The sequence below is a fragment of the Artemia franciscana genome, chromosome 5 (genome assembly GCF_032884065.1).
Source record: "Artemia franciscana chromosome 5, ASM3288406v1, whole genome shotgun sequence".
NCBI lineage: Eukaryota > Metazoa > Arthropoda > Branchiopoda > Anostraca > Artemiidae > Artemia > Artemia franciscana.
The window spans coordinates 20,573,708-20,599,291 of NC_088867.1; the positions used below are offsets into that span (position 1 = coordinate 20,573,708).

Sequence of the window (25,584 nt, forward strand, 5' to 3'; positions counted from 1 at the left end):
AGGAGATTGTCATATAAACTACGGTTGGAAACCTAAAATAAAATATGTATAAAACCTTTTTCTTTTGTTAAAATATGGAATTTTCTTCATTAATTCCTCGTGTCTTGTTTAGTTGCTTCAGGGTTGTTCAGTTGTCAATATGACAGTATAACTATAATGTTTGACCACTTCTAAAGGAAACACGTAAAATAAATGTAGTACTAAAAATACCATAAGTAATACCTTAAATAATTTTTTTTCTTTTTACACTTCAAGATAGGGATTTTTCTTCAATTCAGTGTCTTTTATTTACTTTTTAGCTGCTTTTTTTCAATGTGACTAGAAGATCAAATTTTTTTCTGGTATTTAATTTAAAAATTGAATCTAGCATTTGAAATATTGCCATTTCAAATACGTGCCTGAATAGATCTTAATAGTGTAAATGTTGTGATCTAAGAATCCCGTTTCATTGTAGGTAATGTTTTTTTTTTAGGTTGGTTTATCTGGGGAGAACAACAGAGAAGAATTTGTTCTTGTGCCTGTATCCCCAACTGAAGTTAGAGATCTGGAATTTGCCAATGATGCTTGTAATGTTTTAACAAAATTTGTTTCCAGTGTGAATGACGGAACAGTCTCCATAGATGATCGAAAGTGAGTACCTTGAATATTTGAAAAGAAGAAGACTTTTTTTTTACTGTAGTTTGATTTATACCACCCTCTTTGTAAGTTTATATGATTTTTTTTTCTCCGTTTCGTCCCGTATTTGAACCCCGCCCCCCTGTTCTTTCGTTTTTGGTCTTGCTTTGGATAATTTGATTGCGGTGGTATAGGGGGAGGTTAAGGGCCTGAATAAAGCCTAGTTTGGAATTTATGTTATAGAGGTTTTTTTTTTGTGTATGAGAACGAATATGGTTTTGGGAGTTAGAATATTTGAGGATTTATTAAGCATGTTCAGTATGGTCAAATGGATACAAGAAATACCTATGTATTTAAAGAGAATATTTATTACCGGACTTGTTGAGTATCTCATCTATTTCTAAGGCAGGTTTTTCTGGCCAGGTCTTCTGCAGGCCTTGGCCAGCTGACAAAGAAAATACAAAATTGACGAAGATTAACTGAAATTAATTTGGAAATTTGACCCGACAGCATGACTTATCACTAGCAAAAACATAAAATAACCATGCTCACAACTATGCCGGATAATGAATACATGTATTAAATGCATCAGAACTTTAGGAAGTGGGAAAATTTGAAGTCTAAGTTTGAGTTTCCTATTTAAACCTCTTTACTCTAGATCTCAATTGTGTGAGAGTTTTTGTTGAATTGAAAATAATTACCCAATTACCTGTCTTGGCCATACGCTGCCTTCCTTCCTAACTCACAACAAAGTGTGTAACTAATGTCTGTATTATTGCTTTCTTTTTTTGATCTAGATTATTATTTCCAAGTTAAAGTTAGCAAGTTAATTTCTAGGTTTTGAAGTCAATTTGTTGATTTTTAAGTGTAAACCGAAACTTTAATAAGTTATTTTATTCGAAATCTACTTTCTGAATCTTCCATTTAAGATTTTCATTAATTTTTTTTTCCAATTTTCTTATTTAAAAGTCTTTTAATTATTTTTTTTTTTTAGTTATGTCATATCTCTTGTACAAAAAGTCATATATTTCATTGCCAATCTGGAGGCGGAGCAAAATCGTCCGGATGCATTGGAACTTGTTGTAGCCAATCCGAATCGAGATAGACAGAAATTACTCAGAGAGCAGGCAATTTTGAAGCATATTTTTATGATTCTTGAGGTAAGTGGGATTTTCTTTATTCTCTAACATTACAAATTACCAACAGTGTAACAGCACAAGGCTACTTACGTAACAGCAAAAAATAACCAGCAGTATAATCTCTTGTGCTAGAAGTTGTCAAACGGTACAAATTACCAACACCATAATAGTAACTGGCCAAGAATCTAACAACCCAAATTATTATCACTGCAAATGCAACGATATGATTTCCAACAATAGCAAGTGATTTTATAGTATTTATTTATGATTCTTGAGGTACGCGTGATATTCCTTATTATCTAACATTATAATTTACCAATAGTGTCGTAGTAAAGACATATGACCAGTAGTAAAAATTAGCAATGTAGCAACGACCAACAGTAATAGGTAGATTTGAAGAAAGTTTTTATGATTCTTCAGGTGTGTTATTCCTTATTATCTAACATTATAATTTACCGACAGCAACAGGCAATTCTGAAGCACACACTTAAGGTTTTGGGAGTTGCTCAAATAAAAAAAGAAAAAAAAGGTGAAGCTATATGAAAAATATGCCTACGCATTCGTGATCCTTGATGGCTCAACTATAGCTCAAATAGCTCATTTATGATTTTCAGAGTTGCTAAAAAAAAAAAAAAAAAATAAAAAAAAAAAAAAAAAAAAAAAAAAAAAAAAAAATAGTTGAACTATATGAAAAATATCTTCTACTCATTCGTAATCCTTGATTCGTGTAGTTCTTCTCTGTTTTGGCTTCTTGAGGACCTGAGGTAAAAAATTTTGAAGTCAATTAAAGTTTTCTTTTCACTCTCTCAAGATCAATTAAAAGCTTTCTGGCCTGAGCTTGGTCGATCTAAAAAACACACACAAAAAAAAACTCTTCTTTTTTTTTTTTTTTTTTAATATGATTTTCTGTCTGGGTGTGTCTTTCCAGGCTTTTTGGTTGTCAAATGAGATGAAATGGCTGACTGTAAAACAAAAGTAATTGTTGAATCTAAATTCCTTTTTTTAAATAAATTCATACAAAATCCTGCAGTTAGGAAACATTATTTAGAATAAGTATTTACCCAAATTACAACTATGTATCTCGATTTATTTTTTAACATATAAACGTAATTTTTTTTTTATATAATTATCGTTAACGTAAATTAATATCCCTGCAGCCCTAGCCCTACAGGATCGATTTTGTCAAGCTTCAAAGATATTTGTGTTGACGCATATAAGCAACGCATACTATTGACCGTGTGTAAAAAGACCTGCAAGGCAAAAAAGGCTCGTTATTTTTGTATCCTGAACCATATTGAAGCTGGTATTCACTTGAATTATACTTCCTGCTGGCGAAGTTTAGCCGTAGATAAAAAGACTGAAAATCTGAATTGAAAATCTAAAAGATGAAAAATATGCTTCCTCTGTTGTAAGTTGCTGCCTCTCTAAGTGACGAAGTTCAGACCTGTCTCAGAGCTGCTGACGAGCTTTCAAAACGTGTGTTTTTGCTGAGTGTACAGAAGCGCTACGTGTCGGCTGCGAAGTACATTTTAAAGCTAGCTTTGAACGGAGAATCTTTGTTATTCCTGAAAAGCTTGTCTTTCTTGCACCCAAGCCAGTTTTCGAAGTCAAATTCTATTCAAGATTTGTTGTATGTCGCTCGAAAACTGTCCATTCCAGTAAAAACTGATTTGCTGCTAGACGAGTTTAAGCTAGTTCAGATGAGTGAGTTCCCGCCTGTGCCGGCAAGGATAGATGAACGATGGAATAGACTCATTGAAGATGGGAAGTATCCAAATTTGGTTGTCGTGGTGAAGAATAAGTTGATTATTTCTGATGGTTCGGCCAGTGTTGAGGGCGGTTTTTCACTGTCTGGGAGGATCCTCAGTGAGCAGAGAGCATCCATGAATGAGTGCACATTGAATTTTAAGCTTTTTGTTGCTGATGAGCTGTGTCGAGTTGGTGGGAGTGCTCAAAAGGTTTGTGTTACTAAAGATTTGATAAAGCTCGCCAAGTCAGCGCGAAAGAGCTATCAAAAACTATCTGGAACGGGAAAGAGAGCTGAGAAAAAATGGCAAAGAAGAACGGCACAATTTGGAAAAAGATGAACAGCAAAAGCAGCAGCTAATCGCTGAAATGTGGTCGAACAAAGAAATGATAAATACTCTTGAGGAGACTTGGAAAGAGAAAAGGGATGCATTCGGGACTAAGGAAAAAGCAACTAATCAGATGCTTCACGAAGCAAGGAATCGACTGAAGAAAGGAATTCAGAAGAACAATATGGTAGAAATTCAGATTGCTCAGGCAATGCTAGATGGATCATTAGCATTCCGCGATGAACAAAAAAATTCCGCAGATCTTGAAAGCACGCTGACGGCAATCCAGAAGAAGAAGCAGTTGCTAATAACTAGTTTGTTTAAACAGTCAGAAAAGTGAGAAATGTGTTGCATCCAGTTTTAGTTTTTTTTTCATCTGTATCATAGGTTTTGTAGTAACGACCGTAGGTCCCTAAAAGTCCCTAATTTCCTGCCGCCAAACCTTTGGTAGCCCTGCATTATAGTAACAAAGTTTAATGGATAATATTAATGTGTAAAATTTTTCTTTAAAATGAATGATTTATAAAAAAAAATTTTAAACTGATCTGTTACGCCTAAAATTAGTAGATAACCTTCGCTTGAATAAGCCACATTGTCAAAGTGTGCATTTAGTAAATATTTTGAAGTCAATAGGCTACTGAAAACCTGATAAAAACTGTAGTCGTCTAATTAACATGATGTATTTTTACTTCTAATAAGATTTCAAAATAAAAATCTCGTTTCTAGTAATTTTATTTATTCCTTTTTCCCTCTATTGAGAGGGGTTATTGGCGCCATAGTTTTCTAAGCTCGACACCACGTATACGTAGTACCAATAAATAATAGAAATTGAAAAAATAAAACGACCAAAGAAAATAAAATGCTCCCTTTTAAAGATTAATCTTGAAAAAGTCTCCCAAAAAGAGTTTTTGACAGAAAGGGGTAAAGCAAGATAAAAACCTGAAACGACCATAAGTTAACGACAATAAGTTAACGACCAGAAAGTACTATGAATCTATATATATAAAAATAAGTTGTTTGTCTGTCTGTCTGTCGACTGACGCCATGTTTGTGTGTCGACTGACGTCATTATAACGATTGAGCATTATGCCGTCATGAAGTTGTTTGTCGACTGACGTCATGTTTGTCGACTGACGAAATTACAGACTGGGACACCGGGACACAGGGAATATAAATGACGAACGGGACACTCAAAGAGAAATTACAGACTGGGACACCGGGACACAAATAACGACTGGGACACCGGGACACAGGGAATATAAATGACGACCAAGACACAGGGAAACAACTACAACGGGGACGCTGGGGGGCACAAGGGGGATATATAAATGACGACCGGGACACAGGGAATGTTCGATTAGCAATCACCATCAACAAAGCTCAAGGGCAATCATTAGAATAATGAGGTATAGATCTGAATACGGATTGTTTTCCCATGCACAATTATAGGTTGCATGTTCAAGAGTCGGTAAACCCAACAATCTATTTATATGCACAGACAATGGGACAGCGAAGAATGTTGTATATTCTTAAGTTTTACGTTGTTAAAAACATATATATATATATATCTATATATATAAAAATAAGTTGTCTGTCTGTGGATCTGTGGATCAGGTGACGTCATGTTTCTGTGTCGGCTGACGTCATGAAATTAGTTGTCAGGTGACGTCATGTTTCTGTGTCGGCTGACGTCATGAAATTAGTTGTCGTCATTTTTGCTTTGACGGTGACGTCATTCAAGTTATATAAGACATATGTTCACGTAGAAATCTATTAATGTTTAAGTTTACAATGACTGATGAAGATGCTCAAAGAGTCTATGCCAAAAAACTTGCTGCTGATAGTTCCTCGGCACGCTTTCTTTTCTGACTTTCTCTATCAGCAGCAAGTTTTTTGGCATAGACTCTTTGAGCATCTTCATCAGTCATTGTAAACTTAAACATTAATAGATTTCTACGTGAACATATGTCTTATATAACTTGAATGACGTCACCGTCAAAGCAAAAATGACGGCAACTAATTTCATGACTTAATTTCAGAACTTAATTTCTGTGTTGACTGACGTCATGAAATTAGTTGTCGTCATTTTTGTTATGACGATGCTTAGTATATTGTAAAACACATTAATTTGGTTAATAATATACCATTTAAAACACCAAAATGAACATGCTGGAGTAGTCACTCGGTGAGAGAGGGTGTCAGAACGGAGAATGAAGGTCCCAGGTTCAAATCCTGGTTAGGCTAAAAAAAGGTAAAAATCTAAAAACTAAAAAAAAACTGAAAAAACTAAAAAAGGCAAAAACTACAAAAAAAAACTAAAAACTAATAAAAAAAATTAAGAATAAAAATAAAAAAAATAAAAAAGATAAAAACTAAAAAAAAAGTAAAAAGAAAAAACGAAAAAAAACTAAAAAAGCTAAAAAAAAAGGTAAAACCCAATAAAAAACTGAAAAGAAAAAAAGGAATAAAACTAAAAAAAATTTCATCTAAAAAACTAAAAAAAACTAAAAAAGGTAAAAACTAAAAGAACTAAAAAGAAAAAAAACTAAAAAAAGGAAAAAAACTGAAAAATAAAGGAGAAAAAGAAAACTAAAAAAATATAAATAAAAATAAAAAAACTAAAAAGATAAAAACTTCAAAAAAAACTAAAAAGAAAAAAGAAAAAAAAAACTAAAAAACCTAAAAAAAGGTCAAAACCAATAAAAAAAACTAAAAGGAAAAAAAAGGGAAAAAATTAAAAATTTATTTCATCATATACCAATTCAAAAACGAATGTATACCGGGATGACGACCGGGACACAGGGAATATAAATGACACAACTACAACGGGGACGCCGGGGGGCACAGGGGGATATAAATGACGACCGGGACACCGGGACACAAGGAATATAAATGACGCCCGGGACACTCAAAGAGAAATCAGAGACTGGGACACCGGGACACAAATGACGATCGGGACACAGGGAATATAAATGACGACCGGGACACAGGGACATAACTACAAAGGGGACGCCGGGGTGCACAGGGGGATATATAAATGACGATGGCGACTCAGGGAATGGTCGATTAGCAATCACCATCAACAAAGCTCAAGGGCAATCATTAGAATCATGAGGTATAGATCTGAATACGGATTGTTTTCCCATTGACCATTATATGTTGCATGTTCAAGAGTCGGTAAACCTGACAATCTATTTATATGCACAGACAATGGGACAGCAAAGAATGTTGTATATTCGCAAGTTTTACGTAGTTAAAAACATATATATATATATATATATATATATATATATATATATATATATATATATATATATATATATATATATATATATATATATATATATATTCACAGGTGGGACATAGGGACACAACTACAATGGCGGGTAACTAATATGGCGCGTAACGACTTATGCGCGCGGGGGGGCGAAGCGCCCCCACCAACTAGGTGTTGGGGTGGCGCTAGCGCCACCCCAACAGCTAGTATATATATATATATATATTATATATATATATATATATATATATATATATATATATATATATATATATATATATATATATATATATATATAATCTATCTATATTCACAGGTGGACACAACTACAATAGTGCGTAAATAATATGGCGCGTAACAACTTACGCGCGCGCGGGGGCTTGGGGGGAGGGGGTGCGAAGCGCCACCCCAACAGCTAGTTAATTAATATAACCCTAAAAGAACTAAAATTAAAATCAATAATTAACTTAAACATAAAAAGAACAAAAATTATATGAGGAAATAAACGATACCTAAAACGTGACATAATTCATTCCAATAATAGTAGAGACATTTTGGGCGTGCGTTTTTATTTGTTGTTACATTAACAATATAAATGTAAGAATAATAATCGTATTTAAATGAAAGGTAAACAATCTCTTAGATAAGGTGTATCTGTTGGATGTGTCTCGGGAAGCGTTGGATTTTTTGCCCCATAAAACTTCCGGCCGAAATCAGAGAGTCAAGAGATTGCCCTTCGCAGACGTCTTTGTCCATGAGATACGAGTTCGATACCAGGCGTAGCCAGTTATTTGGTTTGGGACGGGGTCAGTGGTGGGACTCGTAAGCTCAGCCAGAGTCAACCCAGCTCTAAATGGGTACTTGGAGAAAACTAACAAAGATAAGCAGGAAGGAATTTCTGGCTGAAGGGCCACAAAACGGAGATCAGCACCGCCGGTTTGGACCTTAAAGGCCTAGTGCCATCATACTTACTTACTTTATTTGGTGCACAGACCATTGGTCAGCATGCGAAAAAAGAGTTGCATTTGTGACTTTCAGTGTAATTTCCATAGAAATTAAACGAAACTGATTTGGACGATCCTCATAAAAAGTAAAGGAAGAGAAATGTCAAATGCCATCAAGTTGCTTATTAAGCAAGATTGCATTGACTTAACTGTCTATAAGTCCTATATTGAGAATGTTCGAACTTAATCAACTCAACCTTTTAGAAAGACAATGCATTTGTGACTTTCAGTGTAATTTCCATAGAGATTAGACGAAACTGATTTGGACGATCCTCATAAAAAGTAAAGGAAGAGAAATGTCAAATGCCATCAAGTTGCTTATTACGCAAGATTGCATTGACTTAACTGTCTATAAAATAAGTCCTATATTGAAAATGTTCGAACTTAATCAACTCAACCTTTTAGAAAGACAATGCATTTGTGACTTTCAGTGTAATTTCCATAGAAATTAGACGAAACCGATTTGGACGATCCTCATAAAAAGTAAAGGATGAGAAATGTCAAATGCCATCAACTTGCTTATTAAGCAAGATTGCATTGACTTAACTGTCTATAAGATAAGTCCTATATTGAGAATGTTCGAACTTAATCAACTCAACCTTTTAGAAAGACAATGCATTTGTGACTTTCAGTGTAATTTCCATAGAAATTAGACGAAACTGATTTGGACGATCCTCATAAAAAGTAAAGGAAGAGAAATGTCAAATGCCATCAAGTTGCTTATTAAGCAAGATTGCATTTACTTAACTGTCTAAGTCCTATATTGAGAATGTTCGAACTTAATCAACTCAACCTTTTAGAAAGACAACGCATTTGTGACTTTCAGTGTAATTTCCATGGAAATTAGACGAAACTGATTTGGACGATCCTCATAAAAAGTAAAGGAAGAGAAATGTCAAATGCCATCAAGTTGCTTATTAAGCAAGATTATATTGGCTTAACTCTCTATAAGATAAGTCCTATATTGAGAATGTTCGAACTTAATCAACTCAACCTTTTAGAAAGACAATGCATTTGTGACTTTTAGTGTAGTTTGCTGTTTTAAAAGGAGTATGTTTGTCTGAATTTTTCTCTGGATTCCATTTCTTTCAAAAGCATAACCAATTGATATCTGATGAGAATTTAAGAAAATTTAATTGGAAAATATTTAATATATCTCTGGTTTCCTGAAGCATTATTTCGGAATCACAGATCAATAAATGATTTGCTAATTGATCTTCTAGTTTTGAAAGATAATACATCTGGCTAATTGGCTAATCTGTATTTCTATACTAGTTTAAGACTTGGTCTAGTCTTTCCAATTTTCTTGGTCTCATCTAGCCTCCTTCTGTCTTCGAAGAAATATCATATTAATATTATAAATAAAAATAAAAGTTAATGCGCTCTGGAAAATTCTAGAAGCAAATGCCGTAAGTTAATTAAAAAGATTTCGAAAAAATGTAGGCCCTCGAAAGCTGGATTTTTATAAGAAACAGTGGGATTAGAAAACCACAATTCATTACAATAAAACTGACTTAGATACGATGTGTTGTACTTCCAATCAGAAACATAAAAAAAATAGGTAAACTTTTTATACTAAAAAAAAAAAGAATTTGCCATGATCCTCTTTTTTCTAGTTCCCAGATTTGGCCACAGATAAGAGACCGTTCAAGTTGTCTGATTTGAAGGACGCCAATCATTCTGCTTACAAGACGCTTTGTAGATTATGCTATCGTCTGCTTAAGCTGAGTCAGAAGAACTGTAGTAAAAACCAGGTAAAATTATTATTCATAGTTTTTTAGTTTCATATTTCGGCTTTTATGGCACTTGGTGTGACATATAGCGATATAGTCATATATAGCGATCATAAATTTTGTCGTCCTGTCCGTCTGTCTGTCTGTCGTCTGTCCCGGTTTTGCTACTTTAGGCACTTCCAGGTAAGCTAGGACGACGAAATTTAGCAGGTGTATCAGGGACCAGACCGATTAAATTAGAAATAGTCGTTTCCCAATTTGACCATCTGGGGGGGGGGAGTGGGGGGCCGGTTAATTCGAAAAAAAAATAGAAAAAATGATGGGATCCCATCACCCGAACGGGTGATGGGATCTTAATGAAATTTGATGTATGGAAGGATATCTTGTCTCAGAGCTTTATTTTAAATCTCGACCACATCCGGTGACATTGGGGGAGTTGGAGGGGGGAACCCAAAATCTTGGAAAGCGCTTAGAGTGGAGAGATCGGGATGAAACTTGGTGGGAAAAAAGCAGAAGTCCTAGATACGTGATTGACATAACTGGAACGGATCTGCTCTGTTCGGGGGAGTTGGGGGGGGGGGGGTGTTAATTCTGAAAAATTAGAAAAAAGTGGTATTTTTGACTTACGAAGGAGTGATCTGATCTTAATGAAATTTCATATTCAGAAGGAACTCGTAAACTCAGATATCTTACTTTAAATTCTGACCGGATCCAGAGTCATTAAGGGGGGAGGGACCAGAAATCTTGGAAAACACTTAAAGTGGAGAGATCAGGATGAAACTTGGTGGGAAGAATAAAAACAAGTCCAAGATACGTGACTGACATAACCGGAATGGATCCGATCTGGTTCCGGTGACATATGGGGGAGTTGGGGGGGGGACCTAAAATATTGGAAAAAAACTTAGAGTGGATGGATTGGGATGAAACTTGGTGGGAAAAATAATCAGAAGTCCTAGATACGTGATTGACATAACCATAATGGATCCTCTCTATTCGGGGAGTTGGGGGAGGGGAGGGTTAATTCTGAAAAATTAGAAAAAAATGAGATATTTTTAACTTACGAAGGAATGATCGTATCTTGATGAAATTTCGTATTTAGAAGGACCTCGTAACATAGATCTCTCAATGTTACGTGCGTCGTTGGGGGGGGGGGGGGAAATCTTGGAAAACACTTAAAGCGGAGAGATTAGGATGAAACTTGGTGGGAGGAATACAAAGACGTCCAAGATACGTGACTGGCATAACCAGACTGGACCTGCCCTCTTTGGTGGAGTTGAGGGGGGAGGAGTAATTCGGAAAAATTAGAAAAATTGAGGTATTTGTAACTTACTAACTTTCATCTTAATGAAATTTGATATGTAGAAGGATCTTATGCTTTAGAGCTCTTTTTGAGATCCCGACCAGATCTGGTGACATTTGGGGGAGTTGGAGGGGGAAACTGGAATTCTTGGAAAACGTGAAAATTTAGGTATCTTTATCTTATGAATGGGCGATCGGATCTTACTGAGACTTGATATATAGAAGGATTTTATGTCTCAGATGCTCTGTTTTCAATTCGAATCGGATCTGGGGACATACGGGGTTGGAGGGGGAAGCAGAAATCTTGGTAAACGCTTAGAGTGGAGAGATTGGGATGAAACTTGATGGGAAGAAAACGCACATTTTATTGATACGTGATTGACATAATTGGATCGGATCTGTTCATTTTGGAGGAGCCGGGGGGTGTTGATTTGGAAAAATTAAATAAACTGAGGAATTTTGAACTTAAGAACGGGTGACCGGATCTTAATGAAATTTGATATTTAGAAGGAAATCATATCTGAGAGCTCTTATTTCAAATCCCGACCAGATCTGTTGACATTGGAGGAAGTTGGAGGGGAAACCGGAAATCTTGGAAAACGCTTATAGTAGAGAAATCGGGATGAAACTTGGTGGGTAGAATAAGCAAATGTCTTAGATACGTGATTGACGTAACTGTACTGGATCCATTCTATTTGGGGGAGTTAAGGGGTGGGGTTCAGTGCTTTGGCGAGCTTGGTGCTTCTGGACGCACTACGACGGTGGAAATTGGTAGGCGTGTCCCGGGGCTGCACAAATTGACTTGATAAAGTCGTTTTCCCCGATTAGACCATCTGAGGTGCCGAAGGGAGAGGAAAAAGTAGAAAAAATGAGGTATTTATAACTTACGAGTGGGTGATAGGATCTTAATGAATTTTGATTTTTAGTAGGACCTCGTGACTCAGAGCTCTTAGTTTTGATCCTGGCCGGCATTAAGCCTCTGATTTTCCTTTTAAATCAATCTATTGATTCTTAGAATTTTGCTAGAGTTCATATCATATGAGCTCTTGGCTCTTGTCTCGTCCGGCCACGTCACAAGTGCCATATGAGCTCTTAGCTCTTGTTAAATGTTTTTATTATCAGGCTGATTATCCTTTTGCATTTGATTCTTTATGTTTGTATCGCAATGTCTGTCCGTCTGTATATTGGTCTGTCTATCTGTATGTCTTTCGGTCCGGGTTTTGCTAGTTTGGGCACTTACAGATAAGCTGGGATGATGAAAGTTGGCAAGGACGGTTAATTTGGAAATTTATAGAAAAAAAATTAGGTATTTTTAACTTATGAACGGGTTATCGGATCTTAATTAAATTTGATATTTAGAAGGACCTCGTGTATCAGAGCTCTTATTTTAAATCCCGATCGGATCCGGTGACATCGGGGATTAGTTGGAGAGGGACCTGGAAATATTTCAAAACGCTTAGAGTGGAGAGATCGGGATAAAACTTGGTGGGACAAACGTTACAATATCGAATATCGAACAAGAAGAAACTACAGGAACACTGTATTTGCAAGTTTATCTTTGTAATAATTGCCAATAAACAAAGAACAGCAAAATCGATAACTCTAGTACCGAATCTAACTTTAGCTTGCGACCTAGTCACAAGCGCCATATAAGCTCTTGGCTCTTGTTTCTTCTTGTGATTGTGTAAAACCTTCTTCTTGCATCGAATACGACTTCGTGGAGGTCGTACCGAAATAACTGCGCTCTTTACATTTGGATTACTTGTTCTTTTGTATGATCCCAGAACTTACTGACATAACATTTATTAACATTAGAGTTACTTATTAAATATATAGTAGTTAATATAGGATTCTAAGGACAGCAAGAATAATCGAAATACCCTTAAGTTGTTAAATAGTGAAATAGAAATTTAAATAATAAATCAGTAATAATATAAACAATAATAATTAAATGATATCAATAATAATTTAATAATAATAAAATGATAAATTAATAAAAATATAAATAATAATAATTAAATGATATCAATACTGATATCAAGAATGAATTCTTGTCGGAAGATGAGCCTTAAGATCCCACAGGCAGTTTTTTACTGTTTCCTTGCTTTTATGAATTTAGTGCTTTCTCACTAACACGTTCTGTATGGATCAATTAAATTGTTGTTTTTTTTTATTATATTTGATGTCAACTGGCCGCTTTGAAAGAGGCTTACAAAGCTTCTTATGGTCAATAACACAAGTTTTTGATATTTCAAGATGGATAAATTAGGTACATATTATAGACAAGATAAACACTATTGGCTGATAATGACACATTTTTGGACCGGAAAGTTCGCTATCCTGATTGTGGCTCTTTTAAAAAAAATCTCTTCCGAAGGCATTTAGACGTAACTTATCATAAGGAAATCTCTTTTAAGGCAGGGTGCCTTTATTTTACTTTATAGTGAAATAGAGGGGCACGTAATTACCTCTGTAATTCAGAAAATAACATTTTTATGTAATCCCGGTAAAAAATCCCCCCTCCCCCCAATTTTTAGAATTACCTTGTTTTAATTTAAAAATATTTGATCCTCTTTCCCTCCCTTATAGATTTTTACTAAATGAAACCTTTTTTAGATTTTGCGGCAGAAATAGTCATGTACTAACAAAAACCGAGTTGATTATGGTATAATTTGGCATTTTTCTTGAGCAATTTTGAATGATGCCTTGTTTCCGTGCAATAAAAATAAATAGCTCACAACATTAAATTTATCTTCAGTCACCTTTTTTAAACAAATATCCCCGAAAATGTGGAGGAATGAAACAATTCAGGTGCTTATACATAAGCCGACATATCAGATAAAAGACACACATATTAGATCCTTACAGAGTAAAGTATCATAATTGATTTGGAAACATGGTTTACATGAGAGTTTAGTGTTTCCACTATCTTGATTTTCTTGCAGGAGTGTCTGGGATTTCTGAAGAATTTGGGTCAGAAACTTCTCTTTTGACATGCATAAGATCAGAAAGGGTTTTTGGATTAAGTCCCTTTCGTATTGGGGTCTTTGTTATTTTTATACTCTGAATACAAAAGCTCCACTCCAGCACTGGAATGGGGGAGACACGTCAGTGTCAGCTCTGTAAGGAAGAATTATCAGCTCCATTTTTCAAATTGGCAACAAACTTCTAAAAATCAAGTATAGACGGATTAAAATCTAAATCTGCCTCACTTCTTATAAAAGGAAAATTTCTCCACTTTATATTTAATTAAATAAAAAGGAGACTTTTCTTTAACTTAAAGTAGGGAGTGACATTAGAATTTGGGACGAGCAGGAGTTGCTCCGTATGGAGGAGGCTGTCCCCTCCTCACCGCCCCGCTCTAATCGCTAATATTTTTTTTTTTAAAGTAGAGTTGTGAAAGAGTCAAACTCTGGCGTAGTAAGCGAGGCTTTGGGTAAGGGGTGCCGCTTTCATATGCGGAGCAATTTCATTTCGTTTCGGGTTTTAATGTCGTGGTTGGAAAAACTTTATATATATATATATATATATTTAATTTCTGAATGTTTTTGAATTAATGCATGCTATGATTTTGGCTCACCGTACATGAATAATTAAAACGAAATTTGTGTATTAGTTTCCTCTTTTTTTTTTTCTTTTTTTTTGGCTAAATTGCTTTCTCAAAATCTTGATAGGAAGATTTTGAGAAAAAAACGGCGGAGGGGACCTGATTGCCCTCCTTTTTTTTGGCTGCTTAAAGTGGCCACTAGAACTTTTAAGTTTATTTACGAACGTTTTATTAATAGTAAATATACTTTTTATGTTTTATCAGCAGTAAATAAATAGTTTTTTTATACTGCTCTTAAGAGGCCTCCCCGAGGCCACTCAGCGTGTCCCCAGTTGGTGATAGGGGAACACCCTACAGATATGTAGGGTACCTCCATAGGAGGCACATGCCAAGGGGAGTCCTTGTCTCTGGGGGTCCATAATACAAACTGGGAAACCCTCGCCTAGGACCATAAATACAGTTGAAGGAGGAAGAAGGCCCCTAAATATGTACACTCAACGGGGCCTATCAGCGTGTCCACACATGCCATGAGTTACAAACCTTCTCCCAGTAATGGATTGAATTGCATGGTGACGCAGAACACCATCATGGGAGGATCCTCTATAGGAGGACAACTGCTACAGGGCGTAGGATCCAGATCTATGGATAATGGTTTCTGCAAAGAGCTGCCTCGACCCTTTCGGGGTACCTGCAAGACTGGGGACCTTGCGGTAAACTCTATTCCCACTTCAGGAGTGGCACCCCTCGAGGAAATCATAATCTAGTAAACGACACAGTTCTCACAAGGGATTCTGATTAATAGATAATTAATCTGGGCTTGGTCTGTTTTGATGGGTGTTTTCGGGCTGAAAAATTTCTTCCTAACTAATTTATCTACTATGGATTACCTACCCATAGTAGCATAATATTTGTAGGCATGAACATTTAATGAGTCGGAGGTGATAGGCTTGGGGCTGGTTGTGCAGGATTTCGACTCTTGCTGATAGAAGAGCATCGCCAAGTGCTGAAAACCATCTTGTGACCAAGATGGGCCAAGGATTGCACAAAGCTTCTATTCATACTGGAGGTTCCAGGGACTTCTTGCTGTCCGATTCAAAGCCGACTTAAGCGCTTTGGTGAAGACTTGAGACGATATGTTGATCCCTGTCCAGACTGGTATCTCGGGTCATTGCTTTGCCTGAGGCCAAAATAATTTTAATGATTTATAGAACATGAAATTTGGAAATTGGAATGTTACGACGTTAAAAAATGACTATCGTATTGACCTTTTGACTGACGGATTCACACGATTCGAATTGGGCTTATTAGGAGTTTCAGAAACTCATATCCCAGGGGTAGGAAGCATGAAATTAGGCGATAATAGATGTTTTTATACTCAGGCAGGAAAGATGGGGTACATAGACAGGGAGTAGCACTCATGATGAATAAGGAAGCTGCTAACTCTAGTTTAGGCTGGGAAGGTATTAATAATAGAATCTAAATGGCTCATTTTATGACTAAAAAGTTCAGGGTACCAATTATAGTAGTATATGCCTCTGTTGAACCCGTTGACGGAGATATTAGTGACTCTGAATTTTACTTACAGTTACAGGAACAACTAGCCAGGGTCACAGGTAGAAATATGGCATTTTTGCAAGGAGATTTCAACGCCAAGGTCAGTAGAAATAGGGATAGATGGTATCCTGGCCTAGGTAAATCTGGTGTAGGAATATAAAACAGTAATGACTATAGACTTTTGCAGTTTTGTAGGTATAACAATCAAGTTATAACCAATACGGTGTTGGGCCATAAAATGGCCCATAAGTTGACATGGCACTCACTTGATGGTAAAACAAGCAAACCTTATTGATTATGTTATTGTAAACCGAAGACTGACAGGATCAATACAAGATACTAGGGTTTATAGGATTGCTGTTATTGATGTTAAAAGTAAAGATCACCCTCTAGTAGTACCTAGGGTTAATTTAAGGGTTACTTCTGAAATTTCAGAAGGGTAAGTACCTCTCGGGAGGTTATGATGTTGGCGGACTCCAGGATAAGAATTTGAGAGAAACTTTCCAGGAACAGTAGAAAACTAAGCTTGAGAGCTTAAAATTTGACAATGTGGAAGATGGTTGGAATAATTTCAGAAGAAACAACTTATGAAGTTGGTGATGGTGTGATAGGGAAGAAAGTTAAGACTGTAGCTAGGAATATTAGTAAAAAGCTTTATGTTTAATACAGAGGGGAAGGGGTTTGTTCAAGAATTATCTGAGTGATAGATCATATGAAAACAAAAGAAATGTAAAGAAATTAGAGAAAACATGAATTAAGGAGGTGTGAAGTGGAGGCTATGGATAAAATTGCTGAGGATTTGGAAGATGCAGCTAGACGGCATAATAGTAAAATATTGTACTGGCGTGTTAATAAATTAAGAAGGAGCAGTCAATCCGGACCTGTCCCAGTTAAAGATAGGAACGGGGCCACAATTAGTGATAAGAAAAAAGTTAAAGAGAGATGGGCGAAACATTTTGAGAATGTGCTAAACCGAAATACAGTTGCAGGAAAAGATATACAGGAAAATGAAAAAGTTTGTGATACCTTGGATGTGAAGCAAGATTTGTTTTGTGAGGAAGATTTAGCAACAGTACTAATAGGATTAAAAAATGCTGATAGTGTGGTAAATGATTTTCTTAAATATGGCTCCGAGGTAAGAAATAAGTTACTAAAGATTATGATTATGATTTTAAAAAAGGGGAAGTACCTAACGATTTCAAGAACACCTTCATTAAACCACTGTATAAGAAAGGTGATAAGAGTGAATGTTGTAATTCTCGAGGCGTTAGTCTGGTCTCTGTAGGTATCAAATTACTTAGTAATATGATACTTTTTATACTGAGAGATGCTGTAGACATAGTTTTAAGAGAAGAACAGTGTGGTTATAGAAAAAATAGAGGATGTGTCTACCAAATTTTTATACTCTTACGTTAATAATTGAGAAGTGCCTTTGTTGTCAAACACCTTTGGTCCTCAGTTTTATAGATTTTGAGCAAGCGTTCGATCCTGTTGATTGAAGAGCTTTAGCGGAGGTCTTATCCTTATACGGTATACCAGACAAATTCATTAAAGTGATTTGTGCTATGTCTGAGAAAAATGCTACTCCGGTTAAGGTATGAAACGAGGTTAGCAGCTGGTTTTGCATTAAATCAGGAGTTAAGTAGGGCTGTGTTCTTTCCCCCTTTATATGGATCATTTTGACGGACTTCGTCTTAAGGAGCACAGGAAAGGCAATGGGAGACTACGGAATCAAATGGAGAGGAAAAACTCTTCTAGACTAAGATTATGCTGATGATTTAAGCATCTTAGATGAAAGTATGAACAAAATGAATGAACTTATAGAGGTCTTGCGAGTTCAGTGTGCTAGAATAGGTTTGAAAATTAATGTTAAGAAGATTAAGTTAGTAACGATAGGAATAAGCGAAGATGAAAAGGGAACGTCGGGGAACGAAAAGATTGCTGAGGTGGGCAGCTTCACTTACCTTGGTAGTATTATTAGTAAAGACGGTTGGAGCAGGGAAGATGTTAAAAGTAGAATAGCTAAAGCTCAGGGTGTTTTTTCACAATTAAAAAAAGTTTGGAAGATTAGGAAGATAAGTCTGCAAACCAAGATCAGAATATTGAAAGGTACAGTGATGACAATGGTCAAATATGATTCTGAAGAATGGGCGCTCCGAAAAGCAGATGAAGATTTACTAGATGTTTTTCAGAGAAATTGCCTAGGGACTGTTCTTGGTACCCAGCTGACTGATCTTATTTCAAGCAGTAGGCTGTACGAAAAGTGTGGTTCAATCCCGCTTTCTAGGGCTATATTGAAAGAAAGGTTGAGATGGTCAGGGTGCGTTCTGCGGATGAAGGATGACAGATTGCCGAAGATCGTTCTTTTTGGCCAACCGTCTAGGGCTAAACGGAAAGCAGGTCGTCCTCATCTGGGGTGGGAGGATTTTATAAAGAAAGACTTAAAGGGAATGGGAACTTCTTGGGAGGGTTTAAAGAGGGAGGCTTTGAATAGATCGGGATGGAGGAGGAGTGTGCGTAGCTGTGTTGGCTTGGTGCTGCGGTGAGTTATTAGTAGTAGTAGTAGTAATAATAATTGAATAAGAATACAAATAATAAAAATTAAATGATATCAATAATAATTGAAGAATAATAAAATGATAAATTAATAGTAATTAAAATAGTTAAGACAGCATCTAAATAGTAAGATAATTATTTAAATAATAAATTAATAATAATAAAATAATGTAAAAAATAATAACTAGATAATATAAATAATAATTGAATTATAACAAAATGGTAAATTAATAGTAATTAAAATAGTTCAAACCATGTTTAAATAGAAAAATTAATAATTAGAATTTTTTTCATGAGATCGTGATTAGTACAACGCTTTGGACTACAGTGTTGGTACTGGCACCAGTTTTGTGCAGGATCCTTTACCTTTTTCTTTAACTAATATAAAAAAAGTATTGCAACTATACAAAAGAATTCTCTTGTGTATTTTTATGGCACTCGGTATTAACCAAGTGACATATAGCAATCGTAAATTCTGTCGGTCTGTCGGTCTGTCTGTCTGTCTGTCGGTCCCGGTTTTGCTACTTTTAGGCACTTTCAGGTAAGCTGGGACGATGAAATTTGGCATGCTTATCAGGGACCGGACCAGATTAAATTAGAAATAGTCGTTTTCCTGATTTGACCATCTGGGGGGGGGGCGGCTAATTCGGAAAAAATAGAAAACGAAGTATTTTTAACTTATGAGCGGGTGATGGGATCTTAATGAAATTTGATGTTTGGAATGATATTGTGTCTCGGAGCTCTTATTTTAAATCCCGACCGGATCTGATGACATTGGGGGAGTTGGAGGGGGAAACCTAAAATCTGGGAAAACACTTAGAGTGGAGGGATCGGGATGAAACTTGATGGAAAAAATAAACACAAGTCCCAGGTATATGGTTGACATAATCGGAATGGATCCGCTCTCTTTGGGGTAGTGGGGGGGGGGGGTAATTCTGAAAAGTTAAAAAATGAGGTATTTTAACTTACGAACGGGTGATCGGATCTCAATGAAATTTGACATTTAGAAGGATATCGTGGCTCAGAGCTCTTATGTTAAACCCGACCGGATCTGGTGACATTGGGGGAAGTTGGGAGGGGGAAACCTAAAACTTGGAAAACACTTAGAGTGGAGGGATCGGGATGAAACTTGGTGGAAAAATATTCACGAGTCCTAGATACATGATTGACATAACCGGAACGGATCCGCTCTCTTTGGGGTAGTTGAGGGAGGGGTTAATTCCGAAAAATTAGAAAAAATGAGGTGTTTTTAACTTACGAACGGGTGATCCGATCTCAATGGCATTTGATATTTAGAAGGATATCGTGTCTCAAAGCTCTTATTTTAAATCCTGACCGGATCTGGTGACATTGGGGAAAGTTTGGAGTGGGGGAACCTAAAATCATGGAAAACGCTTAGATTGGAGGGATTAGGATGAAACTTGGTGGGAAAAATAAGCAGAAGTCTTACATACGTGATTTACATAATTGGAACGGATCCGCTCTATTGGGGGGGGGGTTAATTCTGAAAAATAAGAAAAAAAATGACGTATTTTTAACTTACGAAGGAGTGATTGGACCTTCATGAAACTTCATATTTAGAAGGACCTCGTAACTCAGATCTCTTATTTTAAATCTCAACCGGATCAAGCGTAATTGGGGGGGGGGGGGGTTAGTTGGGGGGGGCCGAAATCTTAGAAAATACTTAAAGTGGTGAGATCAGGATGAAACTGGATGGGAAGAATAGAAACCTGTCTAAGATACGTGATTGACATAACCGGACTTGATCTGCTCTCTTTGGTGGAATTGGAGGGGGAGGGGTAATTTTGAAAATTGAGGTATTTGTAACTTACGAAAGGGTGACCAGATCTTAATGAAATTGATATTTAGAAGGATCTTGTGCTTTAAAATTCTAATTTTAAAATCCGACCAGATCCTGTGACATTGGAGGAAGTTGGAGGGGGAAACCGGAATTCTTGGAACACGTGAAAATTGGGGTATTTTTATCTTACGAATAGACGATCGGATCTTAATGAAATTTGATTTTTAGAAGGAATTCATGTCTCAAAGCTCTTATTTCAAATCCCGACCAGATATTTTGACATTGGGGGGAGTTGGAGGGGGAAATCTTGGAAAGACACTTGGAGTGGAGGAATCGGGATGAAGCTTGGTGGATAGAATAAACAAATGTCCTTGATACGTGATTGACAGAATTGTACTGAATTCGCTCTTTTTGGGGGAGTTGGGGGGAGGGGTTCAGTGATTTGGCGAGTTTGGTGCTTCTGGACGTGCTAGAACGATGAAAATTGGTAGGCGTGTCAGGGAGCTGCACAATTTGACTTGATAAAGTCGTTTTCCCAGATTCGACCATCTGGGGGGCTAAAGGGAGAGGAAAAATTAGAAAAAATTAGGTATTTATAACTTACGAGTGGGTGATCGGATCTTAATGAATTTTGATATTTAGAAAGACATCGTGACTCAGAGCTTTTATTTTAAATCCTGACCGGCATTAATCCTCTTATTTTCCTTTTTAAACCAATCTATTGATTCATAGAATTTTGTTAGAGTTCATACCATATGATCTCTTGGCTCTTAGCTCTTCTCGCCTCGTCACAAGTGCCATATGAGCTCTTAGCTCTTGTTTCTTCTGTTTTTATATAGATCGAAATTGTTTCCAAGTTCTTTATTTTGACTAAGTACTATTTTTTTATGGGTCTTTTTAATCTTGATTAAATAAAAGAAAAATTTGAAATGAAAGTAAGGAGCGACATTAAAATTACTCCATATATGAAAGGGGCTTTTCCTCCTCGACACGCCGCTCCTTATGCTAAAATTTTTCATTGTTTTAAAAAGTAGAGTTGCGAGAAAGAATCAAACTTTAGCGCAAGGAGCGGGGTGTCGAGAAGGAAAAGCCCCTTTCATATACGGAGCAATTTCTGTTTGTTTTAAGTTTTAATGTCGCTCACTACTTTCATTTTTTTTCTGAAAGTTTTGAATTCATGCATGTCTGATTTGGCTTTCTCTTAGTTTTGATCAGACGATTTTGAGAAATAAGGGGTGGGGAAGGAGGCCTAGTTTCCCTCCAATTTTTCGGTTACTTAAAAAGGCAACTAGATCTTTTAATTTTTAACGAACGTTTTTATTAGTAAAAAAAAAACGTAACTTAAGAATTAACTTACGTAACAAACTTTTATCTATCTACTAGCTGTTGGGGTGGCGCTTCGCGCCACCCCAAGCCCCCCGCGCGCGTAAGTCGTTACGCGCCATATTATTTACGCGCCATTGTAGTTGTGTCCGTGTTCCACCTGTGAATATATATATATATATATATATATATATATATATGTTTTTAACTACGTAAAACATGCGAATATACAACATTCTTTGCTGTCCCATTGTCTGTGCATATAAATAGATTTTCAGGTTCACTGACTCTTTAACATGCAACATATAATTGTCCATGGGAAAAACAATCTGTATTCAGATCTATAACTCATTATTCTAATGATGTGTCCCTGTGTCCCGGTTGTCATTTGTATCCCGGTGTCCCAGTTTGTAATTTCTCTTTGAGTGTCCCGGTGTCCCGGTCGTCATTTGTGTCCCGGTATCCCGGTCTGTACTTTCTATTCGAACAATCCCTGTGTCCCGGTCGTCATTTATATATCCCGCCTGTGCCCCTGGCGTCCCCGTTGTAGTTGTGTCCCTGTGTCCCGGTCGTCATTTATATTCCCTGTGTCCCCGTCATGATTTGTGTCCGGGCGTCCCAGTCTGTAATTTCTCTTTGTGGTTCCCGGTCGTCATTTATATTCTCTGTGTCCCGGTAGTCATTTTTGTCCCGGTATGTAATTTCATCAGTGGACAAACATGCCGTCAGTCGACAAACAACTTCATGACGCATACAGCTCAATCCTTATAATGACGTCAGTCGACACACGCACATGACGTCACTCGACACACACACACACAGTCAACTTATTTTTATATATATAGATATATATATATATATACATATATATATATATATATATATATATATATATATATATATATATATATATATATATATATATCTATATATATAAAAATAAGTTGTCTGTCTGTGTGTCTGTCTGTGGATCAGGTGACGTCATGTTTCTGTGTTGACTGACGTCATAAAATTAGTTGTCGTCATTTTTGCTTTGACGGTGACGTCATTCAAGATATTTAAGACATATGTTCACGTAGAAATCTATTAATGTTTAAGTTTACAATGACTGATGAACTTACCATGGCAAAAGCCGATGAAGATGCTCAAAGAGTCTATGCCAAAAAACTTGCTGCTGATAGAGAAAGTCAGAAAAGAAAGCGTGCCGAGGAACTACCAGAGCAACGGGAAAGCAGACTTGCTGCTAAAAGAGAAAGTGAAAAAAGAAGGCGTGCCGAGGAATCAAAAGAACAGCAAGGAAACAGGCTTGAGGCTGATAGAGAAAGAAAGAACAGAAAGCGTGCCGAGGAATCAAAAGAACAGCAAGGAAACAGGCTTGAGGCTGATAGAGAAAGAAAGAACAGAAAGCGTGCCGAGGAACTACCAGAGCAACGCGGAAGCAGACTTGCTGCTAAAAGAGAAAGTGAAAAAAGAAGGCGTGCCGAGGAATTACAAGAACAGCAAGAAATCAGGCTTGCTGCTGATAGAGAAAGTAAGAAAAGAAAGCGTGCCGAGGAATCACAAGAACAGCAAGAAATCAGGCTTGCTGCTGATAGAGAAAGTAAGAAAAGAAAGCTTGCCGAGGAATCAGAGCAACCTGAAAGTTATCGCCTGGCATTCAGGTACAACCCAGTCGATGATTATAGCTTGAGTAGATGTGTTCAAATCGGGACTATGTCTAAAATTTGTCCCTATTGCAAGGCCTTGAAATTCAATGGTGAAACAATGGGAATGTGTTGCGCCTCAGGAAAAGTTAAACTTCCTCTATTGGCTGCACGACCAGAGCCATTGAAGACTTTCCTTACTGGAACTACGTCAGAATCTAAGCGTTTTTTGTCAAAAATCAGAAAATACAACTCATGTTTCCAAATGACGTCGTTTGGAGCCCAAATCGAAAATCCAGATCAATTTATGTCTACTTTCAAAGTGAAAGGGCAAATTTATCATAGAGCAGGGTCCCTTCTACTATTCTCAGGCGAGAATCATAAATTTTTACAATTGTACTTCATCAGTGATAGAAATTCTGAATTGAATGCACGTTGCGAAATTTCTTCCAACGTTGAAAGGACAATCGTTTCCCAATTGCAACATCTTTTCCACGAAAATAATAATTTAGTGCGTCTGTTCAAAACAGCCATCGATATGATGCCTACTGATACGCATAAAATTGTTATTTCCGCTGACAAAACGCCTCCTGGCCAACATGTGCGTAGATACAATGCTCCAACTATCGACGAAGTGGCAATCGTTATGGTCGGTGATCAGTTTTTACCTCGAGATATTATTCTTCATAAGCGAAACGCTCAGTTGTTAAGAATTGCTGAAACTCATCGATGCTACGATGCCCTACAATATCCTACCATTTTTTGGGATGGAGCCGACGGCTATCACTTTAATATTAAATTGGTGAATCCAGCCACTAACAAAGAAATGAATAAGAAATGCAGTGCAATGCATTATTATTCCTATAGACTAATGATTCGGCAGGATGAAGAAAATTATATTTTAAAATGCCGTGAATTGTTTCACCAATTCGTCGTTGATATGTATGCTAAAATTGAATCAGAACGTTTGCTATATATCCGCCTGAATCAGACCAAGCTCCGCTCTGAACAATACATTCATTTGCGAGATGCAGTTATAAATGACGGTAATACCACAAACGTTGGAAGATTAACAATTTTACCTTCGTCATATGCTGGCAGTCCCCGTCATATGCATGAATATGCTCAAGATGCTATTGCGTATGTTCGTCTCTATGGTCGTCCAGATTTATTTATTACATTTACATGTAATCAATCTTGGGACGAGATACTGCAGCTTTTACTTCAAGGACAATCGGCGGTTCATAGACATGACATTACGGCCCGTGTCTTCCGGCAAAAGTTGAAATCACTGATAAATTACATTGTAAAACTTGAAGTGTTTGGGTCAGTGCGATGCTGGATGTACTCAGTGGAATGGCAAAAACGAGGTTTGCCACACGCACATATACTAATCTGGCTACATAAAAAAATTACTTCGAACGAAATTGATGATGTGATTTCCGCTGAAATACCTGATAAAAATGTCGATAAGGGGTTACATGATATTATTGTAAAAAATATGATACATGGACCTTGCGGTGCACTGAACGAAAATTCACCATGCATGGCCAAAGGAAGGTGCACAAAGCAATATCCTCGACTTTTAGTATCAAACACAATTACTGGCAATTATGGTTACCCACAATATAGAAGAAGATCTACTGAAGCTGGCGGTAAAACAGCAACAATAAAGAAGCGTAACGGTACCACCATCGATGTAGATAACCAGTGGGTTGTTCCATATTCCCCATTATTATCAAAAACATTTAATGCACACATAAACGTTGAATACTGTAACTCCGTAAAGGCAATCAAATACATATGTAAATACGTCAACAAAGGCAGTGACATGGCAGTTTTTGGCTTGCAGCCCGAAATCAAAGATTTCGATGAAATCGTACAATATCAGGCTGGAAGATACATAAGCAGTAATGAAGCTGTTTGGCGAATTCTTTCATTTCCGATACATGAACGTAGTCCAGCTGTTGTTCACTTAGCGGTACATTTACAGAATGGTCAACGTGTTTATTTCACGG

The 25,584-nt window shown here is 36.7% G+C and overlaps 1 protein-coding gene across 3 annotated transcripts in view; it reads left to right on the forward strand.

The window, feature by feature from the left end:
• Window positions 1-25,584, forward strand: part of LOC136027082 (inositol 1,4,5-trisphosphate receptor-like) — a 156,396-nt gene that overhangs the window by 79,452 nt on the left and 51,360 nt on the right. For all 3 annotated transcript variants that reach the window (XR_010617490.1, XM_065704023.1, XM_065704024.1), the window contains 3 exons: window positions 473-630; window positions 1,610-1,775; window positions 9,727-9,864. Coding sequence is in view for 2 of the 3 variants with exons in the window: in XM_065704023.1 (XP_065560095.1) it covers window positions 473-630; window positions 1,610-1,775; window positions 9,727-9,864 (462 nt within the window). In the remaining variant the exon portion in view is untranslated. The remainder of the gene's footprint in view (window positions 1-472; window positions 631-1,609; window positions 1,776-9,726; window positions 9,865-25,584) is intronic.